A 20,047-nucleotide genomic window follows, 5' to 3' on the forward strand; every position below is an offset into this window, starting at 1 on the left:
GGAAAAAGGGAAAATTACAGTTATACCCTCGGACAAACCAAAAAAGACAAATAAAGATAAATATACATATTTACATTAACATAATCGAGCGTAACATTGGTGGCTACCCAGTTTCCATCGAGAGCAGCAGGGTGCTGGGTCCAGATCTAGCCGAGCCTAGCAGTCTATGGCTGCCCCCTGTTAAACGAGCACACCAGTGGGTTGATACCCACTCCTAGCCCAGAACAGTAGAGTGTTGTTGTTCAGATCGGGTCGAGTACCTCAGGGAGGGTTCTGTCTAGAACCAGCCTAGAACAGACGTGGAAGACCTCTCTCAACGCTGGATCTATCCGTCCCATGTCGTTTTACACCTTGAACATGAAGATTCAGGGGGGGGGGCGGGTGGTAGAAGGGCAAGCAACATGGCAGGCAAAAGAGGAGGCGCGAGATACAGCATGGAAGACCCAGATTTAACCAACAACTTGACCTATTCACGAGTAGGTTGACGGGGATACTGGCTGGAATAAGCTAAAACCCAGACCAAAGAGGGGAGAGAAGCCGAGCACCAGCACGCGTTACAGCCATGGTTTCTTCTTCCGAAGAAACCTCAAATGCGTTGCCCTCGGTTTTGAAACTCCACGAAATCTAAACCAAGGGAGGGAACTTTGGCGGGAAGGCAGACACGTCAGTTCCAGAAGCGAAGGGGGACAATAAGGTTGAGGAAGTGGAAATTTCCTGGAACGTCAGCTCTGTTTCCCGAAATAAACCTAAACCGTAGCCCAGACTTTGGGAATCCGAAGCGAGCTCGAGAGCTAGAGCAGAGGCGAATTGCCTCGGGACTCGGGACTCTCCTCGGGGTCTTTTGATTCCGCGACCCATGGAGACCCCTCATGTCCTCGACGTTGGCACAACCAATTTGTTAGGAAAATACGAGCTCGGCAGGCTCATCGGCCAGGAATCTTGCGCCAAAGGTCATTACGCCAACCCCTTTGTTGACGACACGTCATTCGTCGTCAAAGTCATCGGCAAGAAGAGCCTGGACACCTCAGTACCGAAAGCAGAGGAGGACGATACTGTTGAGGAAGACGAAAATTCCTGGAACGTCGACTCTTTTTTGTACAATAATCAGAAAATGAAGTTCGGGGTTGGAATTGTTGATGCCGATTTGAACGAATTACGTGCTTTTGCTGGTGAGTTCACTGGTAACCCTAGATTGAGTGATGAGTCCGAGGATTTCAATCTTGTTCTTGAGGGCCACAAAGAAGATCATTGAAATACCAAACGTGTTCACAACCATCCAAATGAAGGTCTTGAAGAAGGTTTGGATTTATCAGGACGGACAGGTATGTTCAATCTCGTAATTCATGATAATGAGGAGCTTATCGATGAGAACCACACAATTGTGTCCTCTTCCGTCTGTCCGGAGTATTACATGGGGATTTTGTCTTTTGTTGATAAGGATCAGCTTGAGCCAGGTTGTGCTATTCTTACGCACAATAAGGTTCTTTCTGTTGTTGGGCTTCTGCAAGATGAAGTGGACCCTATGGTTTTAGTTATGAAGGTTGAGAAGGCTCCATTGGAATCATATGCTAACATTGGTGGATTAGATGCTCAAATACAAGAAATCAAGTAAGCAGTTGAGTTTCCTCTAACTTATCCGGAGCTCTATGATGACATTGCAATCAAACCTCCGAAGGGCGTTATTCTTTATGGAGAGCCTGGTACTGGCAAAACTTTACTTGCGAAGGCAGTGGCCAATTCAACATATGCCACTTTCTTGTGTGTTGTTGGTAGTGAGTTGATTCAGAAATATCTAGGTGATGGCCCAAAATGGGTTAGGGTGTTTTTCAGGGTGGCTGATGATCTTTCTCCGTCTATTGTATTTATTGATGAAATAAATGTAGTGGGCACAAAGGGGTATGATGCCCATTCAGGATATGAACTTAGGCAACTAACGGAAGCAACTGAGGTGGAGGGAAACGGTACAATTGAATATATTGAATTCATAACAGCAACGACGCATCTGAATAGAGTGGAAAAAGAAGATCACTTGTATACGGCTTTTGAAAATTTGGATTAGGACAAGAGTGGAACCAGAGAGGGACCTGCTGGTTTGGCAACACAGGGGTTATGCAGAGATCCACCTAGTGTTGGGGGTGATGTAGCCTGCCATATATATGTTGAACTGCTTAGAAGGATTTAGAAAAGTGTTGGGTGCAGATTTGAAATGGTGCCAATTGATATGGGAGGTGCAACTGAAATTTTGTTTGCTATCAAAACAAATAATCTGGGTACTGGCAGGTGGAACATTAGAGCCTACAGTCAAATATTTTTTCAGCACTGCACACTGTTCCAGCAGTATTAAAGGTCACTCTGTTCCAGCAGTATTGAAGGTCAATCTGCCCACAACTCCGTTAACCAATATATACCTAATGAAAACCCTACAATAGTGACGGACTCCTGGAATTCTACACTAAGAGGGTTTGTTAAAAAGGGGAATGTGATGATTGCTGGATATTTATAGGGCAGCCACCCAGGCCATGGGCTAAAGCTGGTAAGGGCGATGGAGAAGTTGGTTGGGGCAGGAGAGGCCTACCAAGTAGTTGATAGCATGACCCACAGAGAAGGGGCAAGGGTGCACTCTATCTCAATAGGAAGGCTTCCTCTGGCAGAGGCAATAAATGCCAACTTCTCTGCTGCTGCCACAACAAGTCACCAGAGAGCACTAATTGCTCTTTGTGAGTCCTCTCACCATAAGTATAATGACGTTGTTGCTGCCAACTCAGCCCTAAACCATAGTGGTCTGCGGATGGAGAAAATACTTCAACAGAAAAATTATATTGCTATTTGTGAGACCATCATCAGGTATGGAATCCTTGTTCAAGATTTTCTTAAGTTAAGCCCCATGAATGAACATGACCGTCATTTGAACTATACAATACGTGTCTACAAGCAAAGGCCAATAGTACATGTCCCTACTGATATGGTGACATATACCATCCTCCTAAATGCCCATGGTTTGGCTGGGAGTGTAGTGAGGGCACCAAACATTTATGAGGCAGTAAGACATATGGCAGCAGTTGGGAGTCCCGAAACCAGTTCAGAATTGGCACTTCTTCTTTTGTGTTGCTATTGGATTGTGGTTGGACTCCTTAGTGGATACACAACAGCGTATTACACTACCAATGGTTACAGCCCTGTGCAAGGTGTTGCTAATTCCTATCGAACAGGCACTGCCACAAATGTGATCTTCGGGCTTGATCTGGGATATCAGTCTGTCATTATTCCCATTTCTGCTATTGTTATCAGCATTTTTTGTCAACGTTAACCTTGCTGCCATGTATGGCATTGTGGTGAAAACTCTTGCAATGCTAAACACCACTGCTACTGGTTTGGCCATTGAGGCATATGGTCCCATTAGTGATAAGGCTGGAGGTTTTGCTGAGATGGCTCGCATGAGTCACATGATACACAAAAGAACGGATACCCTTGCTGCCGTCGGAACCACTACTGCTGCTCGTGGAAGGGGGTTTGCCATGGGTTCAGCCGCCCTAGTGTCTTTGGCTCTCTTGGGTGCCTTGTTGAGTCTTGCTGAATTTCCTACAGGGGAGGGTTTAACACCTAAAATCTTCGTTGGGTTGATGGTGGGTGCAATGCTTGCATACTGGTTCTCCGCCATGACCATGAAAAGTGTGGGAAGTGCAGCCTTGCAAATGGGGGCCGAAGTGAGGAGGCTATTTCACGCACTTCTAGGACTGATGGAGGGAAGAGCAAGGCCTGACTATGCCGCTTGTGTCGTCTAGTGGGTTGACGTGGCTGCCACAACGGCTACTTGGGGAGCTGTGGTGACGTCTCGCATACCTCCTTACTTTCAAGCTTGAGGACAAGCTCGTTCTCCAGGGGGGGTGTAAAATTATGAACCCAATAACAAGCCAAGTCATGCAGAGACACCGGGCTGAGTCAATTACTTTGGCGGAGTCAGTTATTGAGTCATTAAGTGTGTTTTTCAAGTTAAATGCCGTGGAGGAGCCAATCTGTAATTTTTTTCTTGAACCTTGTGTTCATGAACCCTATTTAGAGGGAAAATAGAATGGAAAAAGGAAGTCTGAATTTGGGTTAAACAGAGGGTTTGAGTTCTCCTAAACGAGCTCGGGGGTGAGCGTTCCCCTTAAAGAACCTAGGGTAATCAAGCTTCCTTTTGGCTTGATTTTCTTTCTTTTCTTCTTCTTCCCTACGAATCGTTGTGTTAGATCCGGGACCGTAACATTCTTCACAAGAAAAGAAGTAGGTAAAAGTTCAATAGAAGTATGATTAGATTGACAGAACTGAGAGATAAAAATGAGATTCTTTTGCATGGTAGGAACATAGAGAATATTATTTAAGGAAAAAGTGGGGGAAGGCATAGAGAGAGATTTGGAACAGGTATGTGAAATACGGAGACCTATGCCATCAACAATCACAATGTCATCAGTGTTGTCATAAGGAGTGTGATAAGAGAGGTTACTCAAGTCGAATGTAACATGATGCGACACACTTGATACAAAATAAGACACTTAGGGTGATCATTAGTAGAAGAGGTTGCAATATATGATTGCAGTTGGCATTGTGCTAAAGGGCATGGTTGCAATTGATTTGGGCGAGAAGTTGACGGTGGTGATAATTGTAGATACATCTGATAAAAAACAAGACACTATGGAACAATGTGTCCTTGTGCACGGCTCCACTGGTAGTGTTCGAGGTCAGGGTCGACCATCAGCCACTTAGGTCTCCTGGCATGGTTCTACCGAGGTGACGCGGGGGGAGCCTAGTGCGGCACCGATGAGGGAGGTTGCTGGTAGAGCGGACAACGACAGTGGGGCAACGACGACAAGGACGTCGAGCGATGGTGACAACGAGCCTATTGTTGTGGCATAGTGGTTTTCCTCTGTTGTTGCGGCACAGTGGCTTTCCTCTGCTCGATGACGGCAGAGAGGACATTAATCATCTGCGACAGCTCGTAAGTGGCATGGATGGTGGATCAGTGGTGAAGGAGTGGTTGTTGGTGACTTAGTTGATGTTGGCGATGAGTAATAGAGAAGAAAAAAAATCGGCTCAACATTACCTGATTTGTGTCAACAGCATCAGTGAAGAAATTTCCAGAGAGGTTCCAGCCTCTCGGATGCGCTGCCGGAGTTGATAGAGGAATTGGGAAGAGCCAATATTGGCCGAGGGGTTGTGGTAGTCAGCAGTGGGTTTTGAGAAGAAAGAATACGAGGATCGTTAGCTCCGCTCTAATACCATATTGACGATATTAAAGAGAAAAGAAAATAATAAGCTTCGTGTTTTTCATTGATGAAGAAACAACTATTTATAACTTCACAACAAGTTCCGTAGCATGTACAACTCTTCAGCTAGATGCCGGAGCTGGATATAAATTACAGAGTAAGTTTATCTTTACTGTTATCCTTTATCTCTATTACACATTACCTTAAGTTTTAAGTTACTAAATAACCAAAATTGAAATTATGACAGAAGTTATTATTTGATAATGATGTGATTATAATTTTTTTTTTTTTGAGAAAGAGAGACTTTGGAGGGTGGGTTTTGTTATTCTTATCATTTGATGTTCTCCTTTCTTTCATCTCTTTCACCGTCTTGCCTCGTCGGTAAAATCAAAGCAATCCTACGCTGTGGATGGGAACGCATCGCGCAACTCCAAAAGAAACCAGTCTTATTGTGCTTGCCCATTGTTCATTCGAACACTGGACAGGCATCCGAGAGACACCAAATTTAGCCAGTGGATCCTGTCGCTGCTTGGGGCGTCAGAACTCAAATCGAGATCCATGCGGTCCATGCCTTGTCGATTCATGCTCTGCTTCTTCCCAGTTGCCACCTCCACCAGGATTTCGTTTTTATGAGAGAGGGGAGGCCGACGAATCTCCGTTGACGTCAGATTTAATGTAATCTATAAAAACAACTCACGAATAGCTAAAACTTCCGTCACGACAGGCCGTGGATCGCCCCAACCCGACAGGGAGAACCCGGACTTGTTATTGCTTAGATCCTGAGTTATTGATGAGGTTACACGAGTGCCCACGATCGGAAAACTGTAAAGAAAGAATTGAAAATTGCAATAAATCGAGCTAGGATAAGGTGATGGCCCTCGGATTCGCTTGTGAGTTGTTACCCGGCATCAGAGATGCTCCTCCACGGTCCTTGTCTCTTCTTTCCTGTTCCTACCTGGTTTCTACAGTTTGAAATCACCTTATCGTTTCTTTTCAGTTCATCTGCTTTTCTGCACCCATTTGAACCCAATATTTTAAATAAAATTTCTAAAGCATAAGCCATAAAGGTCTTTACAAATTTTCAGAGTTCACAGAGCTCATTAATAAACCTAAGAAAATGATTCGTTTCAACCAAGGTTCAGAGCGTGAATTTGAAGAAATTGGGTCGATTAGATGGGACGGTGTCAGCGGTGAATCCGGTGGGCAGAACTAAAAACCGCTGATCTTACTTCTTAGTGATTAATCTACCAAAACCATGTTAGCGATGTTTCAGCTCAATGGAACATGGGACCTGATACCTTGTCCCACAGAACTGCATACAGATTAACAAATCTCAGTATATTTATTCTGTTGGTCTTGCCCAGTACGAGACATTACAGCTAAGAGGTGGAGTCTACAGTCGCTTACTCGGTTGATCAAAATAAACTAATCAAAGATTCAATGCCACATGTGCTTAAAAAACAACATCAATCACACCAAGGAAGCAGCTAAGAAGTCGCATAAATCCTAATTAAGCTTGTTCTTAATCCTTGATGGGTATAAAATGATACTCAATCGGTACGAATTGACTTCTGAAATTGCAAGATATTCGCAAGTGTTTGGTCTGTGATCACGTCCAGTAATTGACAACGTCTTGTCAAGATTAGCAGGCAACGATGTGGTCGAGCTGTTTATACAAATCTAAACAGTTGTGAGGAGAGAACCGTACAGTTTGTGCTATCGACACCATGCCAAGTTGTACCAGCTCGATTTGTTTTTTCTTTGAGGATACTAGATTAAGAATAAAGTAATTAATAAGGCCTCCGCTGGTTCTTTCCTTGATCCTTATATGAATGTTGTTGGCTTGGCTCCGTCCTTTAAATACAAGGAACTGGGAGCATTTGGTATCATAGAAGCTCGGAAGTAGCAGGAAAAAGTTGCTCTGTGGAAGAAAGAAATGGCCTGGTCAGCTGAGAGTGCCACAAAAGCTTATCTTCAGGCTCTCAAAATGGTAAGAACAGCAGACCTTTCAATCCCCAGATCCTAAAATTTCTCGCAGATATTATTCTCCAGTTTTTTAACTCGTATTGGGTACTATTTTGATTCTGCAGGGAAAGAGAAGTAAGGAGCCGGATGTATCCGAATTCATATCGGCCTTGGCCGCTGGGAATAGTGCACAACTGATGGTGGAGGCATGCGACGGCGCCGCCGGAGCAACCACTCTAGCACTGGTAGCTGCGGCCCGAGAAACAGGCGGTCGGCTTGTCTGCATCCTCCCTGGTCTCCATGAGCTACAGCAATCAAAAGAGGCTCTCGGCGACGAGGCCAGTGAAGTAGAATTCGTGGTGGGGGATGCTTCAACGCTACTGCTAAGCGACTACCAAGGAGCTGATTTTGTGCTCATAGACTGTGATTTGGATGGCCACGAAGAGATCCTGGAAGCGGCTCAGCTAGGCCGCAAGCAGGAGGGTGTCGTCGTCGTCGGATACAACGCTTTTCACAGTGGAAAATGGCAGACTAGCTGGAAGTCGGTTCTCCTGCCGATTGGAGACGGCTTGCAGGTTGTAACCATTAAGGCCGCGGCAAGGAAGACTAACGGCCATGGTGGTGCGAGGAGGAGCAGATGGGTGGTGAGGGTGGATACGTGCACTGGTGAGGAGCATGTGTATAGGGTCACAAACCCTTACTTGAGGGAGCTTGAAGCTTAGGATGTTTGAGAAGTGGAACTTCTGGGTCTTTTTTGTTTCAGCCGTTTCCAGGACTAACAAAAACACTACTAACTGCTAATGTTGAAATGCCTCAAAGAGGGATGTTGTTGTAAATGAGTACAGACATTGGAGCACCATCTTCTTAATTCTTTTGGTTTAAGAAACAGTGGAAACTACAAGCATTTTATTCAAATTTTTCATGCCATTGATCTTTTTTCTGGAGGAGCAGAACAGGAAGGATTCACCAATCACCAATCACAAACAGATTTGAGTAAAGGATTATCATAAATAGTTGTGGCAATGTAAAGGATCAAATGAATCTTTCTTTTGTAGAATGGGGCATTTATTATACTTCTCAACTATCATGATTCAGTTCATCATCAGCAACTACTCTCCCTGTTGATTCCTTTCTATCTAATTGTGCAATCAGCAAATCTCTAGAAGTTGCTTGTGAAAAGAGTTTAAGGTGTTGTCAAAATTGAGAGATTGCCCATATTTTATGATTCCATCAACTGGCAAAGGGATCATCTGCTTCTTTTTCCATGATTCAGTTAATCTTCCAGTCTGCTGTTCTGATTATGTCCTCACAAGTGTCTTTTTCATGTGTTCATCCATATTAACAAGTGTTAAGGAGATTTTCACATTCAATCTTTCCCCAGTGAATTCTTCTCACAGATAGGTTGTCATGTTCATGTAGCCTTACTTTGTTTACTCTCTTCCTCTTACACATCAGAAGTAAAGAAGAAAGTTTCAGAGTCCTATCTGTTACTGTCTGATCTTGTTTTATCTCTGCAGTTTTCAGGACTATCTTTTCTATAGGTCTTCTGTTGAGTGTCACTGTTCAGGACTATCAGTAAACAAGAAAATTTCAGATTCCTATCTGTTACTGTCTATTCTTGTTTTAGCTCTTCAGTTTTCAGGACTATCTTTTCCCTAGTTCTTCTGTTCAGTGTCACTGTCCTCTCAATTACCTCTCTTCCTGTTGTTTTAGTGCACCAATGACAAGAAAAGATAATGAAGAAAACAAAAGGAGAGAAACAAAAAATTAAGAATACTAAAATATGAGGTTAAAATGGGTTCCTTTTTTCCCCTGAAGGGGGACTGGGTGTGATCTGGTTAAAATGGACTATAACTGGGTGTAATCTGGTTAACTTTCATAGTCTTTAGCTGGATGTTTTTGTGCTAATTATATTACCTTTTTCTCCTTTAGTTTGTCTTTGAAGCTAATGCTTGTCTTGTCTCTTGGCAGGAAAGAACAGAATTAACCAAGATGGGAAGATAGTCATTTCTTCTTCCAAGACTAGAACACAGAAGTTAACTTTTACCCACTATTTGTTTTTTCATTCCATTTTTAAGTGTTTCATGGTCTTATTTTCATCTTAATTTCTTTTTCAGAGGTCAAATTTAAGAGATCTTTTTGAGAAATGAAGAATCTTTGTGAGAAATGAAAATGATAAGTACAAAGTTCCCTTTTGTTTTTAACATATTTATGACCTATCTTCTAACAGATGAAGTTAACATAGGCAACTGAAAAAAGGTCTCAGCTTCCATTTTCTATGAACAAAGGGCCGGCATTGGGGAGCAGAAAATACTACAAATCAAGGGTTAGAATAATAGTATTTGTTAGGAATTAGACGCCTTAATTCTAAACTAACGAGAGTAATAATAATAATTGTGGAAAAAAAAAACATATGCACAAAAATACAACAAGATTTATACAGGTTCGCCTCAAGGTGAGACTACGTCCAGTCTTCCGTTGCTATACTAATCTACTATGAAAATAGAATAGTTTACAAGATAAATTACACACACTTACAAGTGTTTTTCTCTAACCTCTCTAAGGCCGCAACAGATGATTTTCTACTATGATGATAAAACCCAAATAGAGGCGCCCCCCAATTATAAAGAAAAAACTAGGGCAACCGCGATACAAGAGTGAAATCTCCAAATTGTCCTTAATGAAATAACAATCAATATACCGTGTATCGACTCAGTGTAAGGCATTGATTAAACTCCACAACTTAACAATACTTATATATATTAGTTATCTTTTTCAAAACCATAAGTTAAATGTTGGAATAATTACTTTTGAGAAGAAGTAGACTTTACTCTTTCAATGCTTCCGGTGAATTATAACTATAAGGGTACATTGAAAGTATACTAATTAAGTGATTATATGAGAGTGCTATTTACCAAAAACTTCATTGTAACGAATAGTGAAGACTTTACCCCACTTTTTTCATTTAACAAAAAAAAAATAGTCTACCTCGATTTTTATATAATTTGATACAAGTATTACGAGATTTTGGATAATTTCCATTACACTTGAACTCGTCACACTAACACCAAACTTGAACCTGAACTTGAATTAAATTATTTACTTGAATTTGAATTTGAACTTGAAATTGAACCAAGGTGCACTAACCAAAGGTGAACTTGATTCGGATAACTACCCAGATACACGGATTCGGATAACCGAATATTTTTGAAAACGGATCGGATGTCTAATTCGAATATACAGACGGAAATCCGAGCGTTTACACTCTTCGGATTGCGCCTCTAAGAGCGAGTAGTCCAGAGGGGGAGCGTCCTGAGTGAGAAACGCCCCCTGAGTTACAGACTGAAGTGGAAGAAAAAGGATCGACGGGTTTCAGGTTATCATCTCTGGTCTTATCTGTATAATTTATTACTTTAACAGTTTCACAGTTTTGACAGTTTTGAACTTGTTTTTTGAAATCTAAGGATGAAATGAGCAGTTCTCTGCCTTTTCTTCTTTCCTATCTTGCAAAATCGAGGAGGCCTTCACGCTTACGGCAGAAATTAATTGCATTTCCATCGATTTTTATTAAATTAATTTTTTGGTTGATGTTCTTTTTACTTTTTTGTGGAGAAGTTTTCCTTGATATCAGAAGTGTTGGGTTTTATCATTCTTGCCGAGAAGTGATACTTCGCTTGGTCTTTTCCTTTTGTCTATTCATATTTAATTAATGCTTAGCTAGATTATTTGATTCCCTTTTTACGGTTCTAAGTTTTAGACTTCTCGTTCGGTTAAGCTCTTGCAAACAATGGCCACTGTTGATTTTGGTGATTGAGCAAAACAGAGCTATCGGAAGTAAACAATATTGTGAAAATTATTCGGAAAATGCTTTATTCAGGAACGAAACATTGAAAACAAATTTTTTTTCTATACTTTTTTCTAGTTTGTATGTTATCAGCATTTTAGCCTCCAAATATGAGATAGATTTACTTTCTTAGCTAGCTCTTGCGTGGTTGATGAGGTAGAAATAGTGTTATTGTCTGTTTGTCATTCTGGAACCTTGTCTTCAATGAATAATGAGCTTTAATTTTCCATTGAACCCCTTTCATTGTTTAAGTAGAATCAGTCAATTTGCTCCATTGGTCTCTATATCCGTTTTGGAGAAGCTACAATTCATACACTAGTGACTCAGAGGTGAGCCATAAATATGCATGAGTGTTACAAGTTGTCGCATCTGCTTGACTCTAAAATTTGACAGAAAACTACATATTTATAAAAATTGACCATGATCCTACCAACCTAATTCAACTAATTTTGATAACTGTACTTTTGTGCCTTTGATTAATCTTCTTTGTTTCTTTGCCATGTTTTTTCAATTTTAACATGTTTACAGATTACTTCAAATTGTTTCTTGTATGAAATCAACTGCTTTGGACCATTCCTGTTGGACATTCCTCATGATCAAACAGGTGTCTTATTTACTTCAGTGGGCTCCAATTTTTCTGCAGTTTCTTCTTTGCAGTTCTTTTAAAGAAAAAATTATGAACAGAAGACCATCTTATATCCTCCATAACAACATAGAAACTATTCAATGTGCATTGCCTTCTCATTGCATGTAGAGTTCATTTGGCATTTGACCATTTGGCATTGTCTAACCATGCCCTTTTTGCAATACTAGTTTGGCAGCTTGTGAGGCACACGAAGTAAAGGTTGGATTATTTCGTTATTCTCTTCATTTTCACTTCTTCTTCAAATCATCGTGCATAAATGGTAAGTACATGAGTTAAATTTGTCATGATTTTCAGTTTTCTTATTTTTTGCCAGCTGCTTGTTGAAATCTCAATGTGAGTTTCTTTTCTTTTTTTCTCCAAAAAGAGGAGCAATGTGATATATTTTATTTAAAATATGGAAGAGAAAAAATAATGAAGAATAATCAAGTAAAAATGCTATAAAAAACAGTAACATTATTTTAAGGCTAGGTATTCTGCAAGATCCATGCCTCTAGGTAACGAATGTGCTATATGTTCTCAAGTAATGGACTTGCCTCTGCTTTGAGCTTTTGTCTCCTCTACATAGCCTACTGGTTTCCAGCAAAAGACCATCGTGGTACCGGTTCACCTAGTGGATTATATTTATTAAATTTGCATATCTGCAACTATGCCTTCTAAAGATGTGCTTAGAACAGTAATTACCTGGTGGTCCAAATCCTGCAAGCCTCCTTGGCACCATCTTCAGATTTTTTTTGAGATTTTTAATTAGTCTACTAGTGTTGCATGTAAATGATCTCATGTTCAAAGGTGTGCTAATGGATTTGTTGATAAACTTGCCAATGAGGGTATTGATCACCAATGTCTCATTGTTTTGATCTCTCCCCCTCTATGTCACTGGCTGTTTGTCCTTTGGCCATTAATGAAATCATTTTTCAGAAAAGGGAAAGAAAAAAAAATGTCCAAAGAACACTTTCAAGAAAAAAGACAACGAATATGTCCAAAGAAGCTTGTATAGGACAATAAAGCCTTTGCCTGTATAGAAAATTTTTGCAACCAGAAAGGAAATCATAAGCATCCTAATCAGATGTAACCACCCCCAACATGAAGGACCAGTGCTTCCAAAGATATTCCCCCAAAAAATAAGAAGTTTGTGGCATGTTGACTGGAGGAGACATCAGAGCTAAAAACTGTCCAATTTGTAGCTGTAAACTTCTCATGCCAATTGCTGCAATGAGAGGAGGAGAATGCCTATATTAAAAAAGGCCAAACACCTTGCATAATTCTGTGTGCAATAGTCAACGATTTTTGTGCTTCAAGTTAGCTTTATTATTGAGTGACCCACCATTGCACTTCGGCTATGTGGCCCACAGAGTGTTGTAGCCAAGACTTACAAGATCTAGCATCCTTGTTTGGAAAGGCAATAGAATGCCAACGAAAAGTAGCTAAGGAACTCACTTCAGCATTACATAGTTCATATCAAGTTCACCAGTAGATTGACAGATACTAGGGCATGGTACATTTACAAGAGCAAGACACTGCAGACATATCCAATCATTTCTTTTCGTTATCAGTTTCTCCATCTATGAGAGGTCTAGAAACTTGATTTAAATTGATCAATAGGTCTTCTATTCTGTATAATTATTCATCATTTTTAGTTTATTGGGGATATGTGGAAGTGATGCGGCTAAAGAAATTGGACGGATGCAAGGATTCAGCCAACAATGTAATGAAAGTTTTCCATTCCAAGAAAAGAAATGATTTGAGAGGACTACTTTCATAATTGTTGGCCCATTATGAGATAACTGTATTTATTGAGGCTCTGGTCTTTAAAACCATATTTGCTATAAATACTAGACCTTCCAAGGGAACTTTACACCAAATTTAACTTTTACAAATTTGGCCAGAAGGGCTTTATTTATTTTTTGAGTAAATAAGACATTTAATTCTTAATAAGAAAAAAAGAGGATGGACCTGGACCTTAGTCTTGATAGAGATAGAGATAAATATAATGATAGATATAAAGATAATGATAGAGATAAAAATAACTAGTGTTTGAATTAGATATAGACTCAAATTGTAGAGTCCTAATCACCTACAATCTCTCTATGTAATTCTATAAATAGATTACACCTGATCAATAATAATCACGACAATATTATTCTTCATTCCTATATTCTATATGGTATCAGAGCTTCCAATCGATTAATCATAACCAGTCTGCTATCGCTGGAAATCCTTATTGAAAACAGCCTCCGTAACTACAACCCACTACCACCGTTCATACCTACTATTTTCTCTCCCTTTCTCTGTGCAATCTCGCCCGAGGTATTTTTGAAGAGAAAAAAAAAAAAAACCCTGTCGCTGAAACCCTCCGCTGCTTCGTTCACCGGCGCAAACCTAGAACCCTTTTCTTCCTTCACTATTCTCGTCGCCAACATTGTTGAGCCGTTCCCATCGCTTAGTGCGGCACTACGCAGGATTTTCCCTCAACTGTCTCTCTAGCTCCTCTCTTGTGCTGCTCTGACACATCATCACTATCTTCCGTCTCGCCGCAATCATGCCGGAGATATTTTTTTGAAAAAAAAAAAAAAAACATTGCCGTCGACCATCCTCGCAGTTGCTGCTGCCCCAGCCGCCACCGCAACCTTGCTACCGCTTGACGCCGCCGCCGCCGTCCGCTCTGCCGAAAACCACGCTCCTCGGTGCCGCAACACAAAACCCTCCATGCTTCCTTCGGTCTCCTCTCGTCGCGGTTCAGTCTAGCCGGTGCTATCACCGCTGTTCCGTTTCGCCGCTGCCGCCATCACCGTTGACGCTCTCCTCGCCGTCGTAGTTGTTTGCCTCTCCGGCCACAACACCGACCGCCCCCAGCTAGTCGGCGCCGCACAGAACCCCCCGCGCTTCCTTCTCTCTTCTCTCATCGCCGATTTACTGCCGAAATCGATCGACCCCGCAGCCGCCTGCCGCCGTTTGCCCCTCCGGCCACAACACCGCCACCCCCTGTTCGGCAACACCGAGACGACCTAAGTTCAAGGGGGAAAATTATTTCCCCCCTTGACGCGTCATCCCGCGCACGTATGTGCGAACTCACACGTGTACGTGAGGAGATTCTTTTTATTAAAAATAAAATAAAATAAAAACTCTCAATTCCGTCTGCCTCAGCCACCTTCGGTGCCACTGCTCTTCCATCGAACGATGCAATTCCGTCCGCCTCAGCCACCTTCGGTGCCACTGCTCTTCCATCGAATGATGCAATTCCGTCCACACCAGCTGCCTCCATTGTCGCTGCTCTGCCACCTGACGATGAAATTCCGTCCGCACCAGCCGCCTCCAGTGCCGCTGCTTTTCCTTTGGACGATGCAATTCCGTCCGCACCAGCCGCCTCCAGTGCCGCTGCTCTGCCACCTGATGATGAAATTCTGTCCGCACCAGCCGCCTCCAGTGCCGCTGCTCTGCCACCTGACGATGAAATTCCGTCTGCACCAGCCGCCTCCAGTTCAACTGCTCTTCCACTAGACAATGCGATTCCGTCCGCCTCCAGTCTCCTCTCGTCGTGTTCAGTCTTGCCGGTGTGATCCCCGTCGTTCCGTCTCGCCGCCGCCATCACCGTTCGCCCCTCCGGCTACAGCGTCCCCTCCCCCCCCCCCCCCCCCCCCCCCCTGGCTCTGCTGCACCGAGACGACCTAAGTTCAAGGGGGAAAATTATTTTCCCCCTTGACGCGTCATCCCGCGCACGTATGTGCAAACTCACACGTGTATGTGAGGAAAAAAAATTTATTAAAAAAAAAAAACTCTTCTCCTTTCCTGACGATGTGATTCCATCCGCCCCCAACCGCTGTCCTTCCTTCGGACGATGCAATTCCGTCCTCCTCAGCCACCTTCGGTGCCACTACTCTTCCATCGAACGATGCAATTCTGTCCGCACCAGTCGCCTCCATGGTCGCTGTTCTCCTGACGATGAAATTCTGTCCGCACCAACCGCCTCTAGTGCCGCTGCTTTTCCTTCGGATGATGCAATTCCGCCCACACCAGCTGCCTCCAGTGCCCCTACTCTGCCACCTGACGATGAAATTCCGTCCGCACCAGCCGCCTCCAGTGCAACTGCTCTTCCACCAGACGATGCGACTCCGTCCGCCTCCAGTGCCGTTGCTCTGCCACCTGACGATGAAATTCCGTCCATACTAGTAGCCTCCAGTGCCACTGCTCTCTCCAAACCACTTCCAAGAACATTCTTTTCGAAGATCAAGGTTGGACTCTCCTTTCGGAGCTCCATCTTGCAGGGGCATGATAGAAATAGAGATAAATATAATGATAGATATAAAGATAATGATAAAGATAAAGATAAATAGTGTTTGAATTATATATAGACTTAAATTGTAGAGTCCTAATCACTTGCAATCTCTCTGTGTAATTCTATAAATAGATTACACCTGATCAATAATAATCACGACAATATTATTCTTCATTTCTATATTCTATAAGTCTATCTAAGTTACATCAAATTTGAACTGAATGAACACTTAATTTCTTCGTGTTCTACATTTATTTCTTATCTCATGGATTTATAATCAGTGTTCACTTTAGACCTTTTTAATTTTTTGTAATTTATGAATTATAAAATGGAGACAATCATATTGTTCGTAGAATGAACTGAATATAACATTCTTGTAAATAATGTGACTTTTCAAGGAAATAGCTCTATGTAGCCAAGCTTGGCTGGACTTGAGTCCAGCCTTTTTTCCCTCTTCTTGATACTCATTATTTTTGATAAAAAATTTAAGACATTCAAGGAGAAGTAGCAGCCACTGTATAAAAACTTTTATCCATCTAAATGTGTTTACTATTTGACATATTTGTGAACCATATTAGTTCTGGATCTGATTATTCATAATGGGTGCTAGTGTGAGGGTTTCACTGTGATTCCTGCTTTAATGGAAATAAAATTCTAAAATTTGAAAGATCAAGTGGAGCCCCTGATAAATATAAGAAATTTATTGTCTAGCGTTATTCTTGGAAAGTGGTAAACAGTGTGAATATTTTGCAGTGAATAGAGTTCCTACTTTTTCAACTTGATATCTACACAACAAAGAAAAATCCTGGATTTTACATGATCTATTTGTAGAAGAAAAAACTATACTAATTCTGTCAATGAAATGTTTGTAGACTAGATATGTTCCAGTCATCTACTCGCATGTTCATCATGGGTGGCAAATATTAGCTTCTTGAATCATTTCACTTACTTTGTCTGTAGTGTCTGAAGGAGCCTATTTCCCTGGAAGACATCACTTTTAACATTACTCTGAATTATGAAATCGTCAGTATAATCTTTGATGTGTTAAAATGTCCCTGAGATTGACATTGAAGTATGCATACACATTCCCTTAGCTGTTTTTCACTTGATGTTGAAGTGGTTGTATATGTTACAGTGAAGAGTTGATCTTTTGATGATCACATTCCTCAATGATCAACTTGGTCTGCCTTTCCTCTTGTTCTAAGTGTCTGTATGATCAAGATAAAAACAAGCCTAACTGTTCTGTGCAGGCTATGTATATTCGTGTGAAACGCAATAAGACGACCTATTTTCTGCAATGTGATCCTACTGAGACTATTTTGGATATTAAGCAAAAGTTGCATACACTCATTGATCAACCTGTTAGTGGCCAATGCTTAATTCTGGAAGGGAAAAATGAGGTCTTGGAGGATTCAAAAACATTGGCTGAACAGAAGGTCACTTATTCTTTTTAGGAGACTTTTCATGAGAATCTTTTAAGAGATATGTAAAGCTGGTCATAGTGATTGATCATCTATGGCATTGTTTGTAAAATGTGTTTATACCATGGAAGTTTTCTAATTGTTTGTATGATAACTTTCTTTACTTTACAGGTTGAGAATGATGCTGTGGTTGCATTGACCTTGAGAAAAGGTTGTCGTTCTATTGTACGATTTTATTTTTTCCTTTGATATTATGGTTACAGCATGCTATTATATGATTTTATTTTTTCCTTTGATATTATGGTTACAGCATGCTGTTTACGAGGTTTGTTTGGCTGGTTGTGTTCGATACAAGTATTCTAGTTGCTTGATTACTTGGTCTTGTCTGATGTACAATGTATTTAGGGTTTAGTTGGTATGGAATGTATGAAAGGTCTAAAATTCTGTTGGATTGTATTCCATTTACTTAGAAATTTTGGGTCCTAGAAATACTTGTGATCAAAAGAAATGGAAAAACTGATTTAAATAGAAGCAAAGGTATAGGAGAACAAATCAAATTTGTTGTTGAATTCTTTCTTATCATGTGAAGGTTGGAGGTATACTCTCTTTCTCTCTCAGACGTATCTCCTGGGCTGGAGCTCTATCACTAGTTTTTCTTCTCGTTTTTTGGTGTCTGAGACCTTTATTATATCAAAACAGAGAATTCTTAGTTGAGCATTTCCATGGGAGAACACTATATGAATAGATGCTCACGAGCAAGGCTCAATTTTTATCCTTTAGCTTCCATGAGGACACTTTAGGTTTCAGTAGTCTTTTCATTTTGTCGTTCTACATCCATTGTGCTAAACTATTGTCTTTAAACAACCCTTATCCAGTCCTATAGAATCTGCAGGTGTGAGGAGTATTCACTTTGTGAATATATCACTGTATCTCAGATATTATCATTATCATTTGCCTGCAGTTGTATGGCACCTTTCTGATATAACAAAATTCAACAGCACTGCAGATATTAAAATGGTTTTCAAGGATCCAGTTTGATTCTTATTGTTGGTCAAGTGCTGTTGAACATTTTAGATGGGAGCTATCAATGCTAAGATAAGCTTGTAAAACCTTCAAGTCGTAGCAACTTAAGGGGAGAAGGATGCAGACATCCTTAATTTTTTCTGTCTTCTTCCAGTTAATATCATTTTCTATTTACCATTTGATTTTTCTATTGTAAAACAATTTTCAGTTTCTTTAGTATCATTTCATTGGACATTTCATAATTCTTGCTTGCCAAAAATATTTATTTGGCATTCTTTTGCTGCCGATTATTACTGGACTCCCTATGTCTCACTTCCAGTGTCCTCTATATAGCTTACTATGATGTTCTATGTTGTTTTTTCACTCTTTCTTTAAGATCTCCTTTTCTGGGGCATTACTGGGCAGATTATGTTACACAGAGTCACAAAGCAGTTAATGTCTACTTAAAAAGAGTAATTTATGTTCATCTCTAACAATCTAGGCAATGAGTGAATGGCAGAACGGAGCCAATACATGTGTCATTTGAAACATTTCATCAGTGCATGCCCAGAATCAATTGTTTCTTGAACATTATAGCAGGCATATACTTCTGTACAGCTTTTGATTCTTTTTTTTTTTTTTTTTAGAAGATTTTGTTCTGCAGGAAGATGTGTCTCAGTCTACTTAATATTCTCTTTTAAAAGAAAGTAACAAATAAATGATCATTCAAGTTTTTTCTTTTTTGGGTTTTCTCAGATGATAATGTGTTTGAGGAAGTGAACATTGTCCGACCAGATGACTTCTATCAATCCCGTGAGTCAGATAGTGGTATGAACTGGTAAAGCTGAATTTGACTTGCAGCAGCCCTACCTGGTGCCATACCAAATTGAGGATCTCCACTATTTGACAAGGCTATGAATGTGATATTCAGTCTATTTTGTTGCAAAACCTACTTGTTGTTCTGATACAGAATCTCTCCATTGGCTTGCTAGGTAAATGTGAGATGACTGTTCCTCACAATTGGAAGTCTACTATATTTCTGTACATTGACATAGCTCTTACACTCAAGAGAAAGCTCTCTCCAATGAAGTGGTGATATGTTTCCAGTATGATTCACACATTACTTGGCAGTGACTTGGTATGTGTTTGAACCCATTCGGTTGATAATAAAACCCAACGAGTCCTGATTTGATTGCTAAAGTTAGTAAAAAAGTTTTACAGTGTGATCCAACGTATTTTTAAATGTTAAGGAAAAATCTCACATGGATTAATGAGTATAAAGATCTTACTTTACACAACACAAAAACACGACCATAGGAGTAGCCATTATTGATATTTTAATGACTTCCATTAGTATTTTCACACAAGCAGTCTATCATATAAATTGTAAAAGATTAAGCAAGGACGAAGATAGAGGTGCCCAAAAAGATGAATGGCTACCGTGTGAGGACATTTAACATGTGAAAGCAGACAAAATTTACAATACTTGATAACGCCTTTTTTGTTTTTGGGTTAGAGCAGGGTTATACAACAATACAGGCTTGCTGTAGAAGCAGCACTAGGTCCACCGTAGAAGCATCTGTTGCACAAATTCTCTACAATGATTCCGCCACAAAATGCACTCACATATGAAGAGTAGATGGGAAATACAGGGAG

At 40.8% G+C, this 20,047-nt stretch overlaps 2 protein-coding genes and 1 pseudogene across 3 annotated transcripts; all 3 read left to right on the forward strand.

Annotated features, from left to right (window-relative positions):
* The first annotated feature begins 491 nt into the window (after positions 1-491).
* Positions 492-4,204, forward strand: LOC137934773 (pyrophosphate-energized vacuolar membrane proton pump 1-like; annotated as a pseudogene).
* Positions 4,205-7,150: 2,946 nt separating this feature from the next.
* On the forward strand, positions 7,151-8,117 carry LOC137967071 (uncharacterized). The gene is made up of 2 exons (XM_068813496.1): positions 7,151-7,233; positions 7,334-8,117. The coding sequence occupies exons 1-2, from the start codon at positions 7,180-7,182 to the stop codon at positions 7,928-7,930; spliced, it is 651 nt and encodes a 216-aa protein (XP_068669597.1). The 5' UTR covers positions 7,151-7,179; the 3' UTR covers positions 7,931-8,117.
* A 2,359-nt stretch (positions 8,118-10,476) lies between these two features.
* On the forward strand, positions 10,477-19,571 carry LOC137934926 (uncharacterized). Of its 2 annotated transcripts, XM_068779517.1 has the most exons (6): positions 10,477-10,584; positions 11,581-11,656; positions 11,866-11,957; positions 17,219-17,404; positions 17,561-17,600; positions 19,148-19,571. In XM_068779517.1, the coding sequence occupies exons 3-6, from the start codon at positions 11,955-11,957 to the stop codon at positions 19,231-19,233; spliced, it is 315 nt and encodes a 104-aa protein (XP_068635618.1). In that variant the 5' UTR covers positions 10,477-10,584; positions 11,581-11,656; positions 11,866-11,954; the 3' UTR covers positions 19,234-19,571. The 2 variants fall into 2 exon arrangements, with proteins under 2 accessions (XP_068635618.1, XP_068635617.1); XM_068779516.1 differs by lacking the exon at positions 11,581-11,656.
* Positions 19,572-20,047: the final 476 nt, after the last annotated feature.

Source organism: Aristolochia californica, unplaced genomic scaffold (assembly GCF_029961685.1).
Source record: "Aristolochia californica isolate CCGP_79_NKW_82.1479 unplaced genomic scaffold, dmAriCali1.0.hap1 SCAF_6, whole genome shotgun sequence".
NCBI classification, from domain to species: Eukaryota; Viridiplantae; Streptophyta; class Magnoliopsida; order Piperales; family Aristolochiaceae; genus Aristolochia; species Aristolochia californica.